Source organism: Bombina bombina, chromosome 1 (assembly GCF_027579735.1).
Source record: "Bombina bombina isolate aBomBom1 chromosome 1, aBomBom1.pri, whole genome shotgun sequence".
Taxonomy (NCBI): Eukaryota; Metazoa; Chordata; class Amphibia; order Anura; family Bombinatoridae; genus Bombina; species Bombina bombina.
The window spans coordinates 598,483,081-598,506,045 of NC_069499.1; the positions used below are offsets into that span (position 1 = coordinate 598,483,081).

The window sequence follows — 22,965 nt, forward strand, 5'->3', positions numbered from 1 at the left end:
AATTAGCGCTCCACTTGTAATCTAGCCCTTAATTGGCAAAAGACACCAGTTAAAAACACTCACACATTAAAATATTAGAAATATATATCAAAACTTAGTCCGTTACTGATCTCAGCATGGTAAAATTGTTACCAAATCCCGCATCTGTTGCTCTTCAGGATTACCGTGCCAGTGTCGGACTGTCCATTGCCTCTCGTGTTAGGGACCTCTCAACCTCAACGCGTTTCATTTGCCTTCTAAGCAATTTTTCAAGAGTATATGTGAGATCTGATTCGGTATTTTTAGACCAGCTTTATGTTTTTCTTTTTTGGCTCCTCCTCTTGATGACACCAACCATTCAGCTTCACCTGCTAGTTGAGTACAACTCTAATACATTTAAAGATCTTTTCAGTTATACAGTGTACACATACAATGTGCTGTCCCTGCAACCTACATAGAACATCCTGTACTTATCCTAGGGTTTTGCCTTGACACTAGCAGGTGAAGTGGATTGGTTGGCGTCATCAAGAGGAGGAGCAAAAAAAGAAATCATAAAGGTCTAACAATAACAAAATGATTATTACCTTGAATTGAGGTGCACTTGTTCCCCATTGTTTTGTTTGTACATATATTGTAGAGCGCATAAACATTTATATTCCAGTCTCAAGATATTAACTGTCTCTTTAAATGATGAAGCTGCAATGATCAAGGCATGTACAGACAGAACTTTGTTAGAGAAAAGGGGAAGGAAGTTAAGTGATAGAACAAATCCAACACAATCACAAAAAACTAACACAGTTTGTAAAAAAAAAAATCTTTATTAGGTTCAGAATTCAATTGAAGGGGGTGAAATAGTGTTTGAAATGCACACAGATTCAAGACAGTGTTCATAAGGGAAACATGTACTTTGTACTTAGTATCTATATACTAATAAAGATAAAGACCATATTGTATACATATATTTAGCGTTTCACCAAGATTCACTAAGAGTGTGGATCCCTCTTAGTTAGATGAACCATTTCAGTTTGTATGTAATTCTATAAAGCCAATTCACCAAAATGTGTCAAGCTCTCCCATACCTTGCAAAAAAATAAAAAATCCATAAAATATCATAGGAACTGTATATGTTTAACTAGAGAGATCTCACCATTTTAATGAATTGGGGTTATTGCTCTGTATATTCGTCTCCTATAACCTGATATCAAACCCACTAAACGGCAAAATAATTTAGAGTATTTTTAGACTGATACAATATAATTAGGGTGAGTATATTTTCTTCTAATTTCATTAGTTAACTATTTTGGTCCTGAACTTAAAGGCCATCTGCAAAGGTTGACACATCATTTCTCCATCACACACACTTGTTCTTCCAGAATGTTTGTTTTCAAGGACTAAAAGAGCCTAATAAATATTCTTTTCTGCTCCTTCTCCCGTTTATTATTGAGTTAATTTTCTCAATACTTGTGTAGTGTTAGAGGCTTCTTTAATGCTTCTATTTCCTATATTCCTCAGCATGGACACATGTTTCCTGACACCTCCTATCACCTCTCTCTTACTAGGGTTGCGTAGCCCTCTGGGCTCCTATAATGGCAGAGATTTTGAGCCTTGAGCCTACAGGGCAAAGGGACAGTAAATATGCTCTCCACAGTCTGTGCCTGTGATGGGATCTTTGGCTGAAGTCTCGAACAGAGTCATCTTATGGGCTTGGGCAAAGCTTAATGCAAGGCCAGGAGGGACCTCCACTTGCTCCTTCAAGTCACTCTTGTTCCCACTAAGACCCGAGGTACCAAAGCAGGCACAGCATGGCCTTCACATTCTTGAAGCCATGTCCTAAGGTTGTGGAATGAACTGAGTTTGGTAACATCATAGACAAAGACTACGCCATGTACATTCCTGTAATAATGCTCCACCAAAGTGTGCCGAACCTCTCTTGACCAGCGGTGTCCCACACCTGGACCTATAAACAAAGATAAAATGTTTCATGGTGGAAAACAATACAAACTGATCAAAAACCTCAGTGGAACTCCAGACATGTATAATTAAAAAGAACCTTTATTTTAGAACATAGGGTCCATAGTACAGATTAAATGTCAAACCCCTAGTTATAATATTTTAATGGTACATAGTTTTTGTATTTGTTTACAATACCTCCTTACCTGCATGACAAGAAAACTGTGGTGGTGTTTCCAATTAATTTATTTTGCATTTTTTTTGTATACATTCTATATCTTTGATAATTTAAAGTTTGGGTGGTAGCAAACTAGGATCCTGGATTTGTTTGAAACATTGAATGCTTTGGTGTTATTTCAATTGAAATGACACAAACATACACAGTTGATAGGGTTTCATTTAATATGGATGACTACAAGCAACCGTATACCAGCTTTGAATGGTACACTCTTTTTGATATATTTTAGGATTGTTACATTATGAATACTCATTATGCTACTAAGTGGTCTCCTTGTTCAGGGAGATCATGTTAGAAATTCATTGAAGCTTGTTTCACTCTTTACAGCATTTTTTGTTAGTGGGAATTTTGCAATGTTCATAATTGTAAAATATTCATGGGGTAAAGTAGTATTGCTGATGGGTAAAGTAGCATTGCTGGAAAGAACAAGAAGCGTCTCAGGAACCTAGTAGATATAAACAAGGGGGGTGACTGAGGACACTCTGAAGGGGGTGTTCTAGAGGTGTAGTCTGATGTTTCACCTAAACCCTTTGTTCAAGCATGTGGAATTCATAAAGAGGAGATTGCCCATGTGATTGGCTATTTAAAGCTGAGGAGGTTGTCTTGCTTTTATTTTGTTTTATTCCTCTTGAAGGGGTTTGACGTTTTATTTTCTTATAGTGGAGACAGTTTTATAGAGGGAGTTTTTGTTTATTTTGTTGTTTAGTAAGGTTTTGATGGTGTTTTTGTGATGCCTGTATCCTTGACGGAGGAACTCATTTTATGCGTCAAGAAGTGATTGGTTGTTAGATATTTTTGACATTGCAGCACATTTTTTTCAGTGAGATATTAGTTTCATGAATAAGTTTTTTTGATTGTAGACCAATAATAGCAATTGTGACTATGATTAATACATATGGTGACACATTCCCAAGAGAGCAATTTTTATGTGTATTTTAATTGACAATTTTTATTTTGCATTTTACTTTAAATTTATATGATTTTTAAAGGTTAAAAAGGGACAGTCTACTCCAGAATTGTTATTGTTTAAAAATATAGATAATCCCTTTAGTACCCATTCCCCAGTTTTTCATAGCCAACAGGGATATATTAATATACTTATTACCTCTGTGATTAGCTTGTATCTAAGCCTCTGCAGGCTGCCCCCTTATTTAAGTTCTTTTGACAGACTTGCATTTTAACCTAACAGTCGCCTAGATTTAGAGTTTTGTCGGTAAAGACCTGCGGTGCTAACGCTCCTTTTTTTTTCCAGCGCACCCTTAAGACAACGCTAGTATTTAGAGTTGTCTGAATGGCTGCGTTAGCCTCAGAAAAGGGAGCGTTGAGCATAATTTAGCTCCACTTCAACCCTCAATACCAGCGTTGCCTACGGTAGTGGTAAGCTGGGAAAACGTGCTCGTGCACGATATCCCCATAGGAAACAATGGGGCTGAGCTGGCTGAAAAAAACCCTAACACCTGCAAAAAAGCAGCGTTAGCTCCTAACACAGCCCCATTGTTTCCTATGGGGAAACACTCTCTAAGTCTACACCTTACACCCTAACATGAACCCCGAGTCTAAACACCCCTAACCTTACACTTATTAACCCCTAATCTGCCGCCCCCCGCTATCGCTGACACCTGCATTTTATTATTAACCCCTAATCTGCCGCTCTGGACACCGCCGCAACCTACATTATCGCTATGAAACCCTAATCTGCTGCCCCTAACATCGCCAACACCTATATTATATTTATTACCCCCCTAATCTGCCCCCCCCAACGTCGCCGCCACCTACCTACACTTATTAACCCCTAATCTGCCAACCGGACCTCGCCGCCACTATAATAAATGTATTAACCCCTAAACCGTCGCGCTACCGCTTCTCAAACATTATAATAAATTGTATTAACCCCTAATCTGCCCTCCCTAACATCGCCGCCACCTACCTACAATTATTAACGCCTAATCTCACACCCCCAACGTCGCCGCTACTATAATAAAGTTATTAACCCCTAAACCTAAGTCTAACCCTAACACCCCCCTAAGTTAAATATAATTTAAATTAATCTAAATAAATTTACTATAATTAAATAAATTATTCCTATTTAAAACTAAATACTTACCTATAAAATAAACCCTAATATAGCTACAATATAACTAATAGTTACATTGTAGCTAGCTTAGGAATTATATTTATTTTACAGGCAACTTTGTATTTATTTTAACTAGGTAAAATAGCTATTATATAGTTAATAACTATTTAATAGCTACCTAGTTAAAATAATTACAAAATTACCTGTAAAATAAATCCTAACCTAAGATACAAATACACCTAACACTACACTATCAATAAATTAATTAAATAAATTACCTACAATTAGGTAAACTAAAATACAATTAAATAAACTAATCTATAATACCAAAAAAAAAAACCCCACTAAATTACAGAAAATAATTTTTTTTACAAGAAGTTTAAGCTAATTACACCTAATCTAAGCCCCCTAATAAAATAAAAAAGCCCCCCAAAATAATAAAATTCCCTACCCTATTCTAAATTACAAAGTAATCAGCTCTTTTACCAGCCCTTAAAAGGGCTTTTTGTGGGGCATTGCCCCAAAGTAATCAGCTCTTTTACCTGTTAAAAAAATACAACCCCCCCAACATTAAAACCCACCACCCACATACCCCTACTCTAACCCACCCAAACCCCCCTTAAATAAACCTAACACTAACCCCCTGAAGATCTCCCTACCTTGAGTCGTCTTCACCCAGCCGAGCCGAATTCTTCATCCAAGCGGAGCAAGAAGAGGTCCTCCATCCGGTAGAAGTCTTTATCCAAGCGGGGTAAGAAGAGGTCCTCCATCCGGTAGAAGTCTTCATCCAAGCGGGGCAGAAGAGGTCTGCCATCCGATTGAAGTGTTCATCCAAGCGGCGTCTTCTATCTTCATCCATCTGGAGCGGAGTGGAGCCATCTTCCATCCAGCCGACGCGGAGCCATCCTCTTCAACCGATGGACTAATGACGAATGACGGTTCCTTTAAGGGACGTCATCCAAGATGGCGTCCCTCAAATTCCGATTGGCTGATAGGAATCTATCAGCCAATCAGATTGAAGTTCAATCCGACTGGCTGATCCAATCAGCCAATCAGATTGAAGTTCAATCCGACTGACTGATCCAATCAGCCAATCGGATTGACCTCGCATTCTATTGGTTGTTCCGATCAGCCAATAGAATGCGAGGTCAATCCGGATTAAACTTCAATCTGATTGGCTGATTGAATCTAGGCGAGTGTTATTTCACGGGAGTGAGGACAAAGTTATCTGTATGGCACACATGAACTAGCACTGTCTAGCTGTGTAAAACTATCTAAATTGCATTGAGATAAGAGGCGGCCTTCAAGGGCTTATAAATTAGCATATGAGCTTAACTAGGTTTAGCCTTCAATAAAGCACATTTGATGATATAAGTATATGGGAAAGTTGTTTAAAATTGCATGCCCTATCGGAGTCATGAAAGTTTCATTTTTATTTTGAAGCACCTACTCAGAATACACCAGTGGTGGATATGGGGGGGAGGGCAGGGCAATTGTTCCCCCCACGAGAGCAGAGTTAGACTGGTACACACACTGTGACAGCCAGTGTTAGTGATCAGCACTCAGAGAGAGAAAAGTGAGGCACATGCTGCCCCGGAGCTCTCTTAGCACCAGCCTGAGCTCCCGCCCTGCAAGTTCCCTGCTTGACTTTACATGAAGGTGATGTGCTGCTGCATGTACCGGAATCCACTTCATTAGGTTAGTGGAATTGGGATGGCTGTGCTGTAGTGTGCAGGGTTAGGTAAATGAAGCTGCCTTTGTAAAGGGAGCAGTGTAATTGTAGTGTAAATTATTGTGTGTGTGTATGAGCATGTGCATAGTTGCCAACATTGGACTCTTTGCAGCAGAGCCACTGTCATTTATGGTTTGCAAAGCTCCGCCCACTCAGATCGACCCCAAAAAGAAGCACATAAAGTTCTAGTAGTATAATTTAGCCATACTGATTGCTTAACAGGATTCAACTTTCATGACTCAGACAAAACATGTCATTTTTAAATTAACTTTTACTGATCTCTTGGGTACTTTTGTTAAAAATGATATGTACCAATTCTCAGCAGCAGCAATGCACTACTGGGAGATAGCTGTTTATTGGTGGTTACACACATTTGTCTCACCAGATGTGTTCAACTAGGTCCCAGCAGTGCATTGCTGTTCTGAAACTGACTTTAATTATGTGTTTAATCACTTTGCAGAGGTTATACATTTGGTTATATGCAAATAATAGTACAATAATAACATTTCTCTAACAGAGTATTTTGCTACGCACTGTTATAGCCCTTAATGCAGGTTAAATCATCAAGCTCCTCATCACCTTCATTATTCTCAAGCACATTACTGGCATAGGAAGAATAACTTTACAGCAAGTACCAAAATAAGTAAGCAAGGGTTAAATTATTAACCCTTCGTCATCTGTATAACAGGAAACCACAAAAACATACTAGTTTATATAGACGTTACACAGCCTGAAATTAATATATAATATAATAATATTTTTAACCTGCTGAAAACAATATATGCATATATGTTGAGGACTTGCTAAGACACTACTGACATTTTCATAAGTAGGTGCCATTTTATGAGGTAACTATTCATGTTTTTATCTTTGCTGCAGCAGTGATTGTGAGCAAAAGGTTAATAGACCCAGAAATGCTCCAGTAAATCTGATTTTTTTAATCGTTCTGTCATTTCTAGTCCCAGCACATAAAAGCCTAATGTGTTAAGCCCCAGCTAAGCAAAGCCTCAGTATATACACTATTGAGCTGCCTGGCTTCATCGCCCCTTGCCTACTACCCTGATATTATATATCACATATCATAGCTTTACTTACTTGACATCACACTGCTAAACATGTAACAGAAGACTACAGAAAACTGCAGAAAAACAATCATACTGTAAGCAATGAAACTAATGCCACAGCGCCCTCTGTGGTGGGAGAACTGCACTACACATAATATTCATAAATAATACACAGACTGAATTGAGGGACAAGCTGAAAAGGCAGGGATAGGAAGCCAAAAAAATGGGACTGCCCCAATAAATAATGGATCAGCCCTCCTAGAGACGTTATAATCAAATTCTCATTTTATCAAGACAAAGAAAGAATTCTCCAGGCCTCAAGAAATAAACCTACCTTTCAAGGGACAATAATTAAATTTTTTCAAGATCTCAGTCTTAGAACACTACAAAGGAGAAGTCTTCTTAGACCCTTGACTACAATCTTGAGAAAGCACCAGATAAAATATAGATGGGGGTTCCCCTTTGCCCTCCACATATTGAAAGACAATAGAACTATCACTTTGAGAGACACAGAAGAAATATCGGCAACATGCAAGATACTGGGCCTAGACCCGCCACTCATCCCTAATGAAGAATCACCCCCACAGAAACCTAATATCTCAAACCCATCTAAATGGGTGAAAGTGGACAGGAAACGATTTAAGAAATGACATTCCTAAGGATGCACCCCGCTTCCAACATTGATTCAACACTGATCCAACAATGGATCCTTGAGCACATGTATCCTTTATTTACACTGAATTTTTAAGTTACATTAAAGTACAGACCACAAGGTCAACTGAACTGCACCTAGGTTCCTAGGTTTAATCACAGTTTACCAATTTAATAATAATAAACACAACACATGTTACTGATTTCATATGTTTTATCTATTTAAATACATATAAACGCAGCTTTTGCTTCCATAAAGTGAATGCAGCCGACTTTAATGTATGTTCAGCCCCTCAAAGGGGACTTTTGTTATTTATCTATATTATGTTTGTTATTTATTGTTTGTTTTTTCTATTGTAGTTTAGCTAGAGATACCGAGATTGTACCTAAAACCTTTGGAATACAATACGTCCATCCTCTTACAGAAGAGTTCCAGGTCCTACTCAGGTTAGTAATACACACAAATTACATATACAAATCAATATTAACACGGCACTGTCCTAAATTAACCTCATGACTCCCCAAATACACTTTATCTCACACAATGTAAGAGGTTTGAACACAGATGTTAAACGCCGCACAACCATAAATCAATATCAGAATCTGGGAGCCAACATTGTTTTCCTTCAAGAAACCCATTTTACCAAGGCACAAATCCCCAAATATTGGTCAAGGAACTACACTAAGCACTATCATGCAACCACAGATAAAAAAAAGAGAGGAGTATCGATACTAATTCATTCCACACTAGCATTCAAACACGAATCGACAATATCGGACGAGGAAGGCAGGTACCTAATAGTCAAAGGACAGATTTCTGACTCAGACATCATTCTATGCAACATTTATGCCCCCAATGACAATCAACATGTATTTTTCCGTAATATTTCTAATTTATTAACTAACTGGTCCCAATATAGAATTATTTTAGCGGGAGTCTTTAACATTACAACGAAGACAAGGCTGAATACACCAAACAAACCTAACTCAAAATTACATAGACATAACAGACTGGTCAACAACATACAAGAACACTTAGCTCCCCACACACTTATAGACACTTGGTTTACCCTTTATGGGACCACTACGGACACTACCTACTATTCATCGGCTCATAAAAGCTATACAGAATAGTTTATATCTATACCAGCAGGATACTACAACCACTACTTAGATCCTCAGCAATCCATACCTGTGTTTGGTCAGATCATTCCATTCTCTATCTGCATTTATTATCAGAGGACCAAGTCATGGACTTATGACCCCACTCATCTAAAAGATCCGCTAAGAATGAACAAACTCACAACATCATTATCTGAGTTCTGGACTATTAACAAAGGGTCTACCAATAATCCAATGATCCCATGGGCAGCACACAAAGCACACATAAGGGGGCTACTAATACAGAGTAGATCATTCCAAATTAAACTGCACAAAACCTACATAGCACAACTTCATAGGCAAATAGAGAAAATGGAACTTCAACATAAACTTATTCAGAGACCAAGTATCCTTACATCATTAGAAACCAAACAACATTCACTGGCAGCCCTGGTGAACGCACAATCAATGAGAGCAATTCAAAAGCTGAAAACACAATATTATATTTTTGCAAACAAGCCAGACAAATTCCTAGCACACAAATTAAGGGATAGTTGCAAAACTTCAAATATTCCGTAGATATTGCTTACAAATGACTCTCGAACCACTCACCCACAGCAGATTGTAGAAGCGTTTGCAGACTTTTACGGAACATTATACAACAGTAAAAAAAAGTTACATCCTCCCCAAACCTAAGCACAACAACCAAGATTTTCTTGGAAGAGGCAAATTTAAAATCTATTTCCAAAGAGGATAGGGACATCCTTAATGCTCCAATCACAAAGTTGGAAGTCCTAACAGTTATAAAAGACCTTAAGAAGGGGAACGCGGCAGGATCAGATGGTTTTGCTTGCGAATATTATAAGTCTTTTAAAGATATATTAGTTCCCCATCTTACTGATTTATGTAACCACATTCTAGAGGGTCATTCGATTCCTCTGGAACTGTTACAGGCCAAAATAGTAGTAATCCCAAAAACTGGGAAAAATCCTGGATTGTGTTCCAATTATCGCCCCATTTCACTCATAAATCAAGACCTAAAAATACTAACCAAAATCCTAGCCAATAGATTAAAACAAATTCTTCCTACATTTATACACCCGGATCAAGTGGGCTTTATCAAGGACAGAGAAGCACTGGATAATATTAGGACGATCAACATCATACATTTTTTTGGTGAATATCGGATGCCTTCTCTGCTTCTATCTCTGGATGCGAAGAAGGCATTTGACAGAATAGATTGGGACTACATGAAGGCGGTTCTGGCTCATATGGGGTTCGAGGGCTCTTTCCTTAAGACAATACAAATGATTTACTGAACACTGTCGGCTCAGGTTTCAAACTCTGGATATAGGTCTAGGATTTTCCCCATACTTAATGGTACAAGGCAGGGTTGCCCCTTGTGCCCCCTCATTTTTGCTCTGTGCATCGAACCTTTAGCGGCTAAAATTAGAATTACCCCAGACATCATGGGCGCGAAGATAGGGGATAGGGACTACAAACATACACTTTTCGCTGACGACATCTTGCTGACTCTGACAAGACCCCTTATCTCACTACCCAATCTTTATAATTTACTAAACCAATTTTCTGAAATATCAGGATATAAGATCAACCTCGACAAATGTGAAGCTATAACAATAGCCTTACCACAACATACTAAAAAGATAATAGAGAATATTTTTTACCTAAAGTGGGCTAATCAATCTCTTAAATATCTGGGGATCCATCTCACCACACAGTTTAATCAACTTTATAAACATAATTACTTGCCAATATTTAAAGAAATTAGAAGAGTCATAAATAAGTGGAAGACATTAACATTTTCCTGGCTGGGAAGATTATCAGCAGTAAAAATGACTATTCTACCCCGCCTGCTAAAACCTGATTTAGTGACTCTGCAAAGAGAATTAGTGGCATTTATCAGAGGGAAAAAATGGCGAGATTCCCAATCTCGACTATTACAAGACACAGAACACTAGGAGGAGTGGGAGCTCCAAATTTATTAGACTACTACAATGCATCGAGATTAGCACAAACGGTTTTATTAGGAGGCAACTCCAGAGAGGTCCTTTGGACCCAACTGGAGGCCAATCTATACGGGTCCTCTCACTCAGATGAGATTTTATGGGAAAATTCACTCAGAACAAGTAAAGTCGGGAAGTATAAACCCCCTACTACAGATTCCACTGTTCACATATGGTCTTCGATGGCTAATTTAAAGAACCTACTTCCAACACACTCATTGTTGACCCCTCTTAGATACCTTATACCTAAAGAAACTCAAATAATAGTGGATAAATGGGAAAACAGGGGGTTATATAGGGTAGCAGATATAGTGGACAGCAGGAATTCCATGACTTTTAACCAATTACAGAACATCTTAAACCCATTGAAACTACAGTGGTATACATATCTTCAAGTCACATCAGCTACCCAACAATATATCCGATATATCCGATCACCACATTACTCAAAGTCTACAATCATAGAGATCCTATTGAAAACTCCACATAGACCCAAACAAACTATCTCCAGACTATACACAGTGATCCAATTAACAGGCAATGACACAAAATCATTAATAATTTTGAAATGGGAAACAGACTTAGACATTACAAAAGAGAAGAAAGTATGGAATGATATTTTTAACTCTGCATGTAAAGGTCTCTTGATTGCTGACCTGAGAGAAAACACAATTAAAACCATGTTTAGATGGTATTTGACACCTTTAAAAACTTCACATATATCCCCCACTAACAACAGGCTTTGTTACAGAGGATGCAGAGTTATAGGCTCAAATCGTCATATGTGGTGGGACTGTGACCAAATTAAGCCAATTTGGGAACAATTATCGGCCCTACTTAGCGACATTTTAGATGAACAAATACAGCTATCTATGTCACAAACGCTTTTACATGAACCAATACGAAAATATAATAAACATATTAATGCCTTTATAAGAATAGTATGTACGGTCATTAGAACCTGCATAGCAAAATATTGGAAAACAAATGTGCCTACTTGGGCAGAGATTAGAAATAAAATATCTTTAACATACAAAATGTATGAATCAGCAGCAGAAGTCCTGGATACAAAAGAACTATTCGATAAGGTTTGGTACTATTGGATTTTAAAGGGTACATCAGACACTTAAAATGAAAGTTCATTTCACCAACCCAACAGGGTCATTAAGAACATCTTGGTATCTCATTTTAATTTGTTTATTCAGTTAATTATTGTTTTTTTTCCCCTTTCAGTTTGTTTAGATCTATCATACCCTTCTGTACTACAGTACACTTAGTTAATTTAGTCGTTCAATGTTTAATGTACAACTTGGATATAACAATAAGTACTGGTAGAATATTCACCAAGTGACAAACACAAATTTCTCCTAATCCTGCACATGAGATACAGGGAATCTTTCCAGAACTTGGAAAATATTGTTTGGACATTTAGTGAGGGGAAAGAAGCAACCTCATCAGGAGATACCTCCTCAAATTACTGGACTTTGCTAAATAAGATGTATAATAAGGAAGAGAGATGCAAAGTTTTTGCATATTACTTATTGTTTATAAGGTTTTGTTTGAACAAAATATCTTAATAAAAAGATTTAAACATAAAAAATGGATCAGTTGGCAACTGATGGGTGTGTGTATGTGCATATATGTGTAGGTGTGTATATATGTGTAGGTGTGTGTATATGTGTAGGTGTGTATATACTGTATGTGTAGGTGTGTGTATATGTGTAGGTGTGTATATACTGTATGTGTAGGTGTGTGTATATGTGTAGGTGTGTATATACTGTATGTGTAGGTGTGTGTATATGTGTAGGTGTGTATATACTGTATGTGTAGGTGTGTGTATATGTGTAGGTGTGTGTATGTGCATGTGTTTATGTGTATATTTTTGTGTATATGTACATGTGTGTGTTTGTCTATATATCTATATATATATACAGTATATATACACACACGTGTGTGTGTGTTTCCTGTGAGTTTCAGAGTAGTGAACAAAAAACTGTTCTACACCGCTGAACCTCAATCCTACCTAACATTAACTGTAAAATAAATCATTTTCTTTTCTTTTATATCATTGATAGGGTTGCCACCTCGGCCATGTTTTCCTGGACACTTATGAGTTACACATGCTGCAGGGGGAACATGTATTGTGCCTCTGGATATCACATGAATAGTGCTGATAAACAGCACAATACATGGTCCTCCCTGCACACCCTACAGTATGTGTAACTCATAAGTGTCCAGGAGAACATGGCCGAGGTGGCAAGCCTAATCATTGATCATTTTCTTTCATGTGCAGGACTCATATTTTCTATCTTCAAAGAGCCAAAATATATGAATAAACCCAGTTAGTTACTTAAAAAACTTTGCCACAAGATTTTTTTAAAATCTTAATTTCAATTTTTTTTTATTACATTACTTTGTTCTGCCTTTGATACCATGAAAGGGTGCATATAAATATGTGTTTTAAAATCTTAAAGAAATACCTAAACCTGCTGGAAATTCTATGGCTGACATTTGGCACATTATTGTGTGTTTGCTCCATTTTAAATTACAGTTGAAACTGGATGTAGTGGAGGATTGAAGTATTCAGAATATCATTTAGGCTGTTTCATTTATTTTCAATGATTGCAACAATATGAAAACTACCTTCATGGAAGTAAAGGGTAGTTGCAAAAAGGATGTGGATCTAGATGACCTGATAAAGGCAAAACCTTAGCATTCACGTATTATTCTGACTGTAAACTCTTTAAAGGACTTTCTAATACAAAAAATGTGTCAGCATTTAAGTTTATGATGGGGAATTCTATTCCTAAATTACAGACAACGTCATGCTGTTTCTAATGAGGTTTAACATTTTGTTCTTGAATTTAAGCCAATAATCTTTAAATTAGCAGTTACCAATCTGTCAGTTTTATAAACAACAGAATTTTGTACATGGGTCGTGTTACCACACAATAATCTGGCACAATGCCCCTCCCAATATCAGGCTCTGGATTCGCCCCTGGAATACACTATCGTTTCTGTTACTGATGGGATTGTTTCCTCTTTTTTTATTACATTTGATAAGTGTGGTCTATAGGGGTATTGTTTTATAATTGTTATGTCTATCTGTACCCAGCTTCCCCAGCTCTTATTAGTATTGGGAGTTTTCTCCTGAAGTAATACAATGATACTTTCATGGGCTTGTTATTTGGATAGTAGATTTGGATACCATTACCTACATATTTTTGCAATGTCTCCCATAGTATTAAAATGTTCTAGCACCAATTATTGATAGACCTCTATCTTGTGTAATAATATTTAGTACCAATTACAATGATTAATTGTCCCTATTTGAAGTTGGTTTTCTAGTCACCCTGTCCACTATGTCCCAGCAGAATAAAAAGTAGTGAAATGTGGATCAACATCTCATAGGTGACCATAACCAATATAATAGCTTGTACTAATATTTATATACTTTGGTTCACTACTAGAAATAGTGAGGTAAGTAAGGTCAAATAGGTTCTGTGTGCTATTTTATTTGTGCTTTAAAATCTGCAGAAAGTGTTAAATGTAATATTCAGAATTATATTTTAGAACACAAGATAAAGGACCCATGGCCTTAATTCCAATCTTAACATTTGCTTTGTGAAATCAGTTTTCAAATGAGCTATTTAAGGCTTCTTCTTTTTTTAGAAAGACTATTTTTAATATAGAGAGAGATTTTATTTTTAATTGATTTAGAAATAGTAGTTTAGTATCCCAGTTGGTGCATGACTACTCAAAGAGCCTGCCACACCTTGCAGTAGTCTGTGTTGTCACTGGTATGTAGGCAGATGGTACAGCCAATCTAAGGCTTTACTACGCAATGCAACCCATAGAAAGTAAGGAGAATACAAGTGATAAATAATTAAGACCAGCAAATGCAGAGAGTACTGCCTGTGTACACAAAGTATTATATGACACTGTAAGTAATCATTCACCAATCAGGGGCTAAACTACTATTTGTAATCTGATTTAAAAAATTCTCATTATGAGTAAGTACTACAACATTTGTAATATATTGCAGTACACAACTATGTTTACTAACCCTTAAAAAAGTAATTACTTGTTACTAATGACTTGATTATGCATTAGATTTCAGTTTGTCTATTAGAAAGAGCAATGCAGCATTTGTGCAATTAACTCTTTCCTATAAGTGTGTTAAATTTTGATTTAACTCTTTATAAACCCCAAATATTTAATTGCAATTGTGAAAGAATATTCTGATGATTTTCATAGTCAAAAAAGTCACATTTGTTCATTTTTTTAATGAAACAAGGAAACTGCTGCTCTCATGACCCCTCCCCTCAAAAACAAATTTAAAAATGCAGCCAATATACAGTGGGTATTGAAAATAATCACCCCCTTGAAAATAATCACATTTGGTTGCTTTGCAGCCTGAAGTAAAGACAGACACAGTTTTTGTTTATCCAGTTGTAATTACAACTTATAACATCCAAATGAAAGATATAACACCAACATGTCAGACAAAAATAAAGACAATTCAAAAACAGGATCACTCAGTTGGAAAAAGGATCACCCCCTTGTGTCAGTATTTTGTTGAACCAGCTTTTGCTTTAATTACAGCCTTTAGTCTGTTGGGATATGTCTCTACTAACTTTGCACATCTAGACTGTGCAATATTTGCCCACTCTTCTTTGCAGAACTGCTCCAGTTCTGTTACATTTGATGGTGACCGTTTGTGGACTGCAGTCTTCAAGTCATGCCACAGATATTCAATGGGGTTTAAGTCTGGGCTCTGAGTAGGCCATGCTAGGACATTCACCTTTTTCTTCTTAAACCACTGTGTGGTCATGTTTGTTGTGTGCTTTGGGTCATTGTCATGTTGGAAGGTAATCCTTCTTCCAATTTACAACTTCCTGGCAGAGGGCAGCAGATTTTCTTTAGGAATTTAACGGTATTTTGCCCCATCTATTATTCCTTCTATCCTAAAAAGTGTTCCAGTGCCTGCACATATCATTTGGTGTTGAGGCCAATAATTAAATTTTAGTCTCATCCAACCATAACACCTTTTTTCCATATGGCCTCAGAATCTCCAAGGTGTGTTATGGCAAAACTCAGTCGTGACTGCATGTGGCCTGTCTTGAGGAGTGGCTTTTATTTTTGCAACCCTCCCATACAAGCCACATTTGTGGAGAGTTTGTGATATTGTTGTCACATGCACACAATGACCACTCTTTGTCATAAATTACTGCAACTGCTTCAGAGTTGCTGTGGGCTTCTTGGTAGCCTCTCTGACCAGTTTCCTCCTGGCTCTTATCCAGTTTGGAGCGACGCCCTGATCCAGAGAGGGTCTGTGTTGTACCAAATACCTTCCACTTCTTAATAATAGACTTCACCTTGCTTCTATGCATTGATAAAGCCTTTGATATTTCCTTGTATCCATCTCCTGACTTTTGCCTGTCCAAAACATTATCCAGGAGATCTTTTGACAGTGCCTTGCCACCCATATTTGATTGTTTGCTTCAGTTGCACTACCAGGGACTGAGATGCTCCAGGAAAGCTCTTTTCATGCTGAGCTAATCAATATGCCCACAGCTGATCACAGTTGAAAGTTGAATGGCTTTGTGTGTGCCGTTGAGAAGGTGATTAGCTACATCTGATTGAGTTTACAAGTAATTTTAGGAGAGGGTGATCCTTTTTCCAACTCATTGATTCTGTTTTTTAGTTGTCTTTATTTTTGTCTGACATGTTGGTGTTAAATCTTTCGCTTGGATGTTATAAGTTGCACTGAGTAATTACAACTGGATAAACAAAAACTGTGTATATCTTTATTTCAGGCTGCAAAGCAACAAAATGTGATTATTTTCAAGGGGGGGTGATTAATTTCAATACCCACTGTATGCTATGGCAAATTGGTTTTCATGAGTTAAAAGGTCTTGCATTTGATATTTAAAAAAAGGCAAAACATTACTACGGAAAACACCTTAACCCCCCCCCCCCCCCTCACCTTTAGATCCCCCCCTCCATACTCTGAACTTGGCGGCGACCCCAATGGTATCACAAAAGGATGTACAGCCATTGTTTTTTTAACTGTTTTCTGTTAATATGTTGTACCCGCTTAAAGACTGAAACCCAATGAATATGGACTTTGACGGGTCATTTATAATGTTTATTGCAGACCCAAAAGAGGTCTAAGTTACTACAAGGAGAGATCAAACTGGACATGTGCTGTACTCGAGAATAAGCTTATTTTATTTTGTTATGTTGAGAATATTGTACGCTGTAATATTCTTGATATGTGTTATGAATATCCAATGTGCGACATGTATACTCAGTTGATCTAAATAAAGCTTCTTTGAACATTTAAAAAAAAAAAAAAGGTAAACTGGTGAAAATTGTATTATTTGATGGATTGGATAGGTTCTGGTGTTTAAAACTTTTTAAAATCTGTTTGCATTTCTGAGACTGATTTTTTTTGCTTCAGAAAATCCAAATTCATATGTGACAGTTTGATCTAGAGGATTTATAAGTTTGGTTTTGGCTGGATTGATGATTCTTGAGTTACTATAATTCTTGAACAAAAGGAATCATTGAGTGTGCCGCATCACTGAGTGTACATGAGGTACTAGTTTTTATTCTGCACATAGGGGCAATATTTTAATGTGTGTGCCCTACACATTGTAAAATGTGTGATTGCTTATCCTATACCCATGAATATAGTGTTACTTAGCGTGTCCTACACTTGGGAACATGTGTGATTTGCACACACTCTATGTGTCGCTATTATGGGATCAAGTTAACACTGCATGTGTCCAAATGCTGGAGACAGAAGTGAATTGTGTGTGCTACACCTGGAGATAAAATGTAAATTACATTCCAGTCCTCACCTTGATTCTTTCTCCATCAATTTCCACTGTCTTCTCTTTGAAGTCTACACCTATTGTTGCCTCACTGGACCCTGGGAAGCTCCCTCCACAAAATCGGAAGGTCAAACACGTTTTACCCACGTTAGAATCCCCAATAACAATAATCTTAAAGATCCTCAGCTGGACTGAGTCCTCTAAAGAAGAGGGCGGCGGGCACGCCATACACAGCTCGCGCACGCTGCATCTGCAGGAGGAACAAGGATGGCTGTTGAGAGAGAGGTGCAGTTTATCAGAATAAGATATACAACCCACAGACAAACAAACCGAATATCACACATTTTCTTTGTACAATATAGGAGGGAAAAAAGTTTTTGGCCTAAACAGCTAAAGAAATTTCTGCAGTTCACAAATAACTGTAAAAGCCTCTGATGGCTTCCCCCACAACTTGCTTGCTGTGAAATGTGGAGAAATAATGTCACCACAAGAAAAAAATGGCAACATACCCTGCAAAAAGTAACACAGTATCTAGTACAACACTTTAAACATAATGACAGAAATGATAAACTTGTTCAATTGTGGTTGAAAATGGCACCCCAAAGGCATACGTGTCGATGACAAACTAGGATAATGTAAGTAGTGATACCATTTTGTAGTGTAATAGCAGAAGTGTCCTACTGGAAATTCATAGCGGGAGAACTATCATCTGTCTCTATTATGTAGTACACAAACAGTGAGAGGGTAAGGGAGCTTGCAGAAAAACACAAGATGAGAGAGGGTATGGAAAAGCTAGACAGAGATGGTACTCTGGCACCATGAAGAGGCAAGGATTATAAACTAGGCAATCAGTGTACTAACTGCTGTTATATTATTCAAGTGTGGAGAGAGGCAAGACACCCACATGTCACATTCCCTTGGACATAATAAGCTTGTCAAGGTCAAGCACATCACTAAGGATTCATGTAGAACACAGGCAGAATCATAAACTGTTATAAAAATGAAATAGATGAATACAAAACTCCTCAGGGATGTGACTTTGAATAGCATTATTGGCATAGCTTTAGAGCATCTACTACACACATTTATATGGTAAAGAACTGATTTTTGGTTACATTCTGGCAGACAAGATACCATAAGAAACTTACAGAGTCTGCTGTTGCCACCAGCACGGTATTATTATGTTTTATAGCATCACACTTCAGCAAAAGGGATCCAGGATGGCACTGGAGGCCCAGTTTTCACATTTGTTTCTTTTTTGAATTTTTATTCATTAAATATATTTTACTGCTTAAAAAGAAGCTTATTTATAATGGTTAATGGACAGTGTATAGCTAAGACCAAGCGTTTAGAGAAAACGTTTGTATTGCAGATGGATTAGCTATGCTAGAAAACCACACCCCTGAAAACATCCAAGGCAATTAACTGAAAGATTTTATATTTTCAGTTTCTCTTTCCTCAAAGTGGGATCCCTGAGGATTTTCAGATTTCCTAATGACTCTTCAGCACTCAGAGCATGTGTACGTGTTGTTTGTGTGTGTGGGCATCTTAACCTAGTATTCTAGGCGAGCCGTGCGCATAAGAAAAATGATCACAGAATGTGTGAGCATTTGTGTCAGAGGCATTTATGCAAAAGTGCTTCAGGTTAAATTTAAAGGGACATGAAACCCAAAAAATGTATTTCATGATTCAGAAACAGCATTCGATTTTAAACAACTTTCCAATTTACTTCTATTATCTAACTTGCTTTGTTCTCTTGGTATAATTTGTTAAAAAGGATACCTAGGGAGGCCGAGGAGCTGGGAGCTAGCTGCTGATTAGTGATTGATTGTCATTGGTTTACCGATGTGTTCAGCTAGTTCCCAGAAGTGCATTGCTGCACCTTCAATAAAGGATACCAAGAGAATGAAGCAAAATTGATAATAGAAGTAAATTAGAAAGTTGTTTAAAATGACATACTCTATATAAATCAGTAAAGAATATGTTTGGGTTTCATGTCCCTATAAAATGCCCTGCTGTACACTTCAAATTTTACTTTTACATCCAAGTTCTCATTTTTGTCACCCTTCCCCCACATACTCTCTGCTGCTCACTTCCCTATTCACCTGTACATTCTCTGTCATCCTCCTCATTGCACACACTTTTCTATCTGTTTCACCACTTTCTCACTAAACTAATGGGTATATACCGGCACTCTACATTTGTGGCGATTGGTTTTACACCTACTTTCTGTGACATTATTGGGTGGGTAGCTCCCATCTGTACACTGATATATAGGGAAAGGATGGACAAATGGAGTACTCAATTTAATGCATATCATGTCTGAGAAATCAGCAATCAAAGGGACACTGAACACACATTTTTTCTTTTGTGATTCATATAGAGCATGACATTTTAAGCAACTTTCTAATTGACTCCTATTATTGAATTTTCTTCATTCTCTTGGTATCTTTATTTGAAATGCAAGAATGTAAGTTTAGATGCCGGCCCATTTTTTGGTGAACAACCTGGGTTGTTCTTGCTGATTTGTGGATAAATTCATCCACCAATAAAAAAGTGCTGTCCAGAGTTCTGAACAAAAAAAAAAGCTTAGATGCCTTATTTTTTAAATAAAGATAGCAAGAGAACGAAGACATGTTGATAATAGGAGTAAATTAGAAAGTTGCTTAAAATTGAATGCTCTATCTTAATCACAAAAGAAAAAAATAGGGTTCAGTGTCCCTTTTAGTATTACTTCTGTGTTATTGTTTACAGGTGTAGAGGGCAACCCCCAAAGTAATATTTGTAAAGAATTGTAAGCATTTCTAAGCCTGATAGGGACATGCATTCTACACACACACAACAATATCAACACATTTTGAAACACTGTTCTTTAGATGAAAGAAAAAGATGTATGTGCAAAGAAGATTCAGTGAGGCCCAGCTACTTAAACAGGGATTTACACAAAAGGTGATAGAGACAAAAAAAAATGATTGACACAATGCAGACTCCCTATAAATGGACAGGAAGATGAAATCATATTAAAATACTGATATTGCATTTCACCTCTCTCCATATTCACTTAGATATGGATTAAAAAGCAAATTAGATTAAACAAATCTTCATATACTTAGTAATAGGCGAACCATGCCTGTGCCAACTGATTCAGGTTCTATTAAAGTAATGAGGTCATATGCTGGGATTGGTCAGGCTTGTCACTTGCTTTAAATGTAGTGATTTTGGTGAGGAATTACTGTGTATGAATGCACAAACAAGCCTCTAATGAATATTTTATGGTGTTTCAATGAGCATTGGCTGCAAATGTTTTGTACTAAGTGAAATTGCCTTTAGTTAATACAGAGAGGGCCATCTGGCTTAGAACTCCCCAACAATGCTCATCTTAATGGAGTCACCACAGGTTAGTGCATTCTACTGGTATTCTACACAGACACATTCATTTGGTAAAAACAGAATTGCAAATATACAAAGGCACATAAATCCACAGGTATATATAATAAAGGAAGAAACCTACTACTGCACAGTTACACATATGGGGTAACACACACACTGGCAAGCATGATAACAGGAAAGATTGTGCATACTGAGGCCTAATGATACACTGATAAACACAGACGTACAAAAGATGTACTTACATGGTGATCCAGGTAAAATAACACTAACAAACAAAGATGCAGGAAGGATGGCACGTACACAGTAAGAGAGGTAAGGTGAGATACACACACAGTGACGTAGGTATGGTGACACACACAGCTATATACAGGCAGGATGACATGGTGATCAGCAACCTACACAAGCAAGAAAAGATACTGGCACACATAACAACACAAGCAAAGCAACAATATCACACACATTAATAGGAAGGATGTCACACTAATACCACAGGCAGGATTATATACAGTCAGTGACACTAGCATGATTACTTATAAATATACAGTGCAGGATCATAATAATACATAACAATACACATCAAGACACCATCAGGATCTCTCCTATACTTTACACACACATTAAAAAGTCAGTCACACGTATACACAGAGGAATGGCAGAATCACATATACACAAACAGCTAAACACAGGACACACAGACATAATCATACATAAAACAGTTACACTGGCATTATCACCTACACCAATACAGAGACACAACAAAGCACTATTCAACATAATATACAACCTGCAGTGATGCTTGACGATGCTGCCTGAGCCTGCTGACACACAATCACACCCAGTAAACAGTGACCCTCCCCTGGTCCACTCTCTCCTCCTCTTCTGTACTGCACCCCTAATCCACCCCTCCCACCATCCCCCTCTCCAACTCCCTCCCTCTCTCTCATTCTCAAACTATGGATGCTGCTGATTTTATCTGACATTCAAAGTCAGTGTTCCTGCAGTCAATTTATTATTACACACAGCCATCAAAATTGTTCATATCCTTAAAACACAAAACAAATATTTGGCAATAATGTCAGATTTGTGCATATTGAACAGCATTTTTATGGGGTGTCATATCTCAGCCTGCTTTTCTAGGTTGAGAGAGATTAGTTTATCTCTAATTAGAGAATATGCTGAATCTGTCTCTGTTTAAAGGCTGTAGGTGCTTAGTTGATCTCTGTTTCCAGATTGCAAGATCTCCGTCTCTTATTCTTCCCAGACACAGACTGTCTTCATTTCTTTACTGCTTTCTCTAATTTATCCTCTGTCCAAATGGCGAGAGCTCTCTATTTCCATGACATAAGAGCATGTTTATCTTTCAATTGTGCATACTCTCATCTCAGGCTGTATTTATTGCAAATCATTTAGATTCTACTTTTTCTATATTTCTAGGCTGATTTCTGTCAATGAAGTCTCAATTAAAAGGCATTAAATGTATGCGCTTCCTTCATTTCCATACTATTGGCCAGATTCATTAAAGCTCTAGTATGGAGAGATTTGCTAAGTAGTCTCATCGATCTGTCCCTCAAAAATATTTTGAAAGGTAAATTTTAGCTTGATATGCAGAGTTCTGGATGTGTAGGAGAGACACCTACGCTACTTTATTAGGTCTGAAAAGACTTACCTGCCACTGGCCTTTGCACCCGCCACCAAAAAAGGACAAATATTCTCTATCAGAAAGTAAATTTTTCTACATTTTCAGAGAAAACCTACTCTGGCCTAATATTCTGAGCCATTTTACATCAGAGTGTTAGCATTTTTCACACAAGACATCTAAATAGTAAATTTTATTTTATTCCCTGTGAGGTACCAACATAAATCATACATTGTTTTTTTTTCTACTCATCAGCATTTATTATTTTTTTGTTTCTTTGT

The 22,965-nt window shown here is 37.3% G+C and overlaps 1 protein-coding gene across 1 annotated transcript; it reads right to left on the bottom strand.

Annotated features, from left to right (window-relative positions):
* Positions 1 to 1,590: 1,590 nt before the first annotated feature.
* On the bottom strand, positions 1,591 to 21,889 carry RAB33A (RAB33A, member RAS oncogene family). Its single transcript, XM_053713579.1, is given in 5 exon segments — positions 1,591 to 1,776; positions 1,779 to 1,898; positions 1,901 to 1,936; positions 17,686 to 17,929; positions 21,833 to 21,889. Coding segments are annotated over 4 exon segments (543 nt in total). The 5' UTR covers positions 17,887 to 17,929; positions 21,833 to 21,889.
* Positions 21,890 to 22,965: the final 1,076 nt, after the last annotated feature.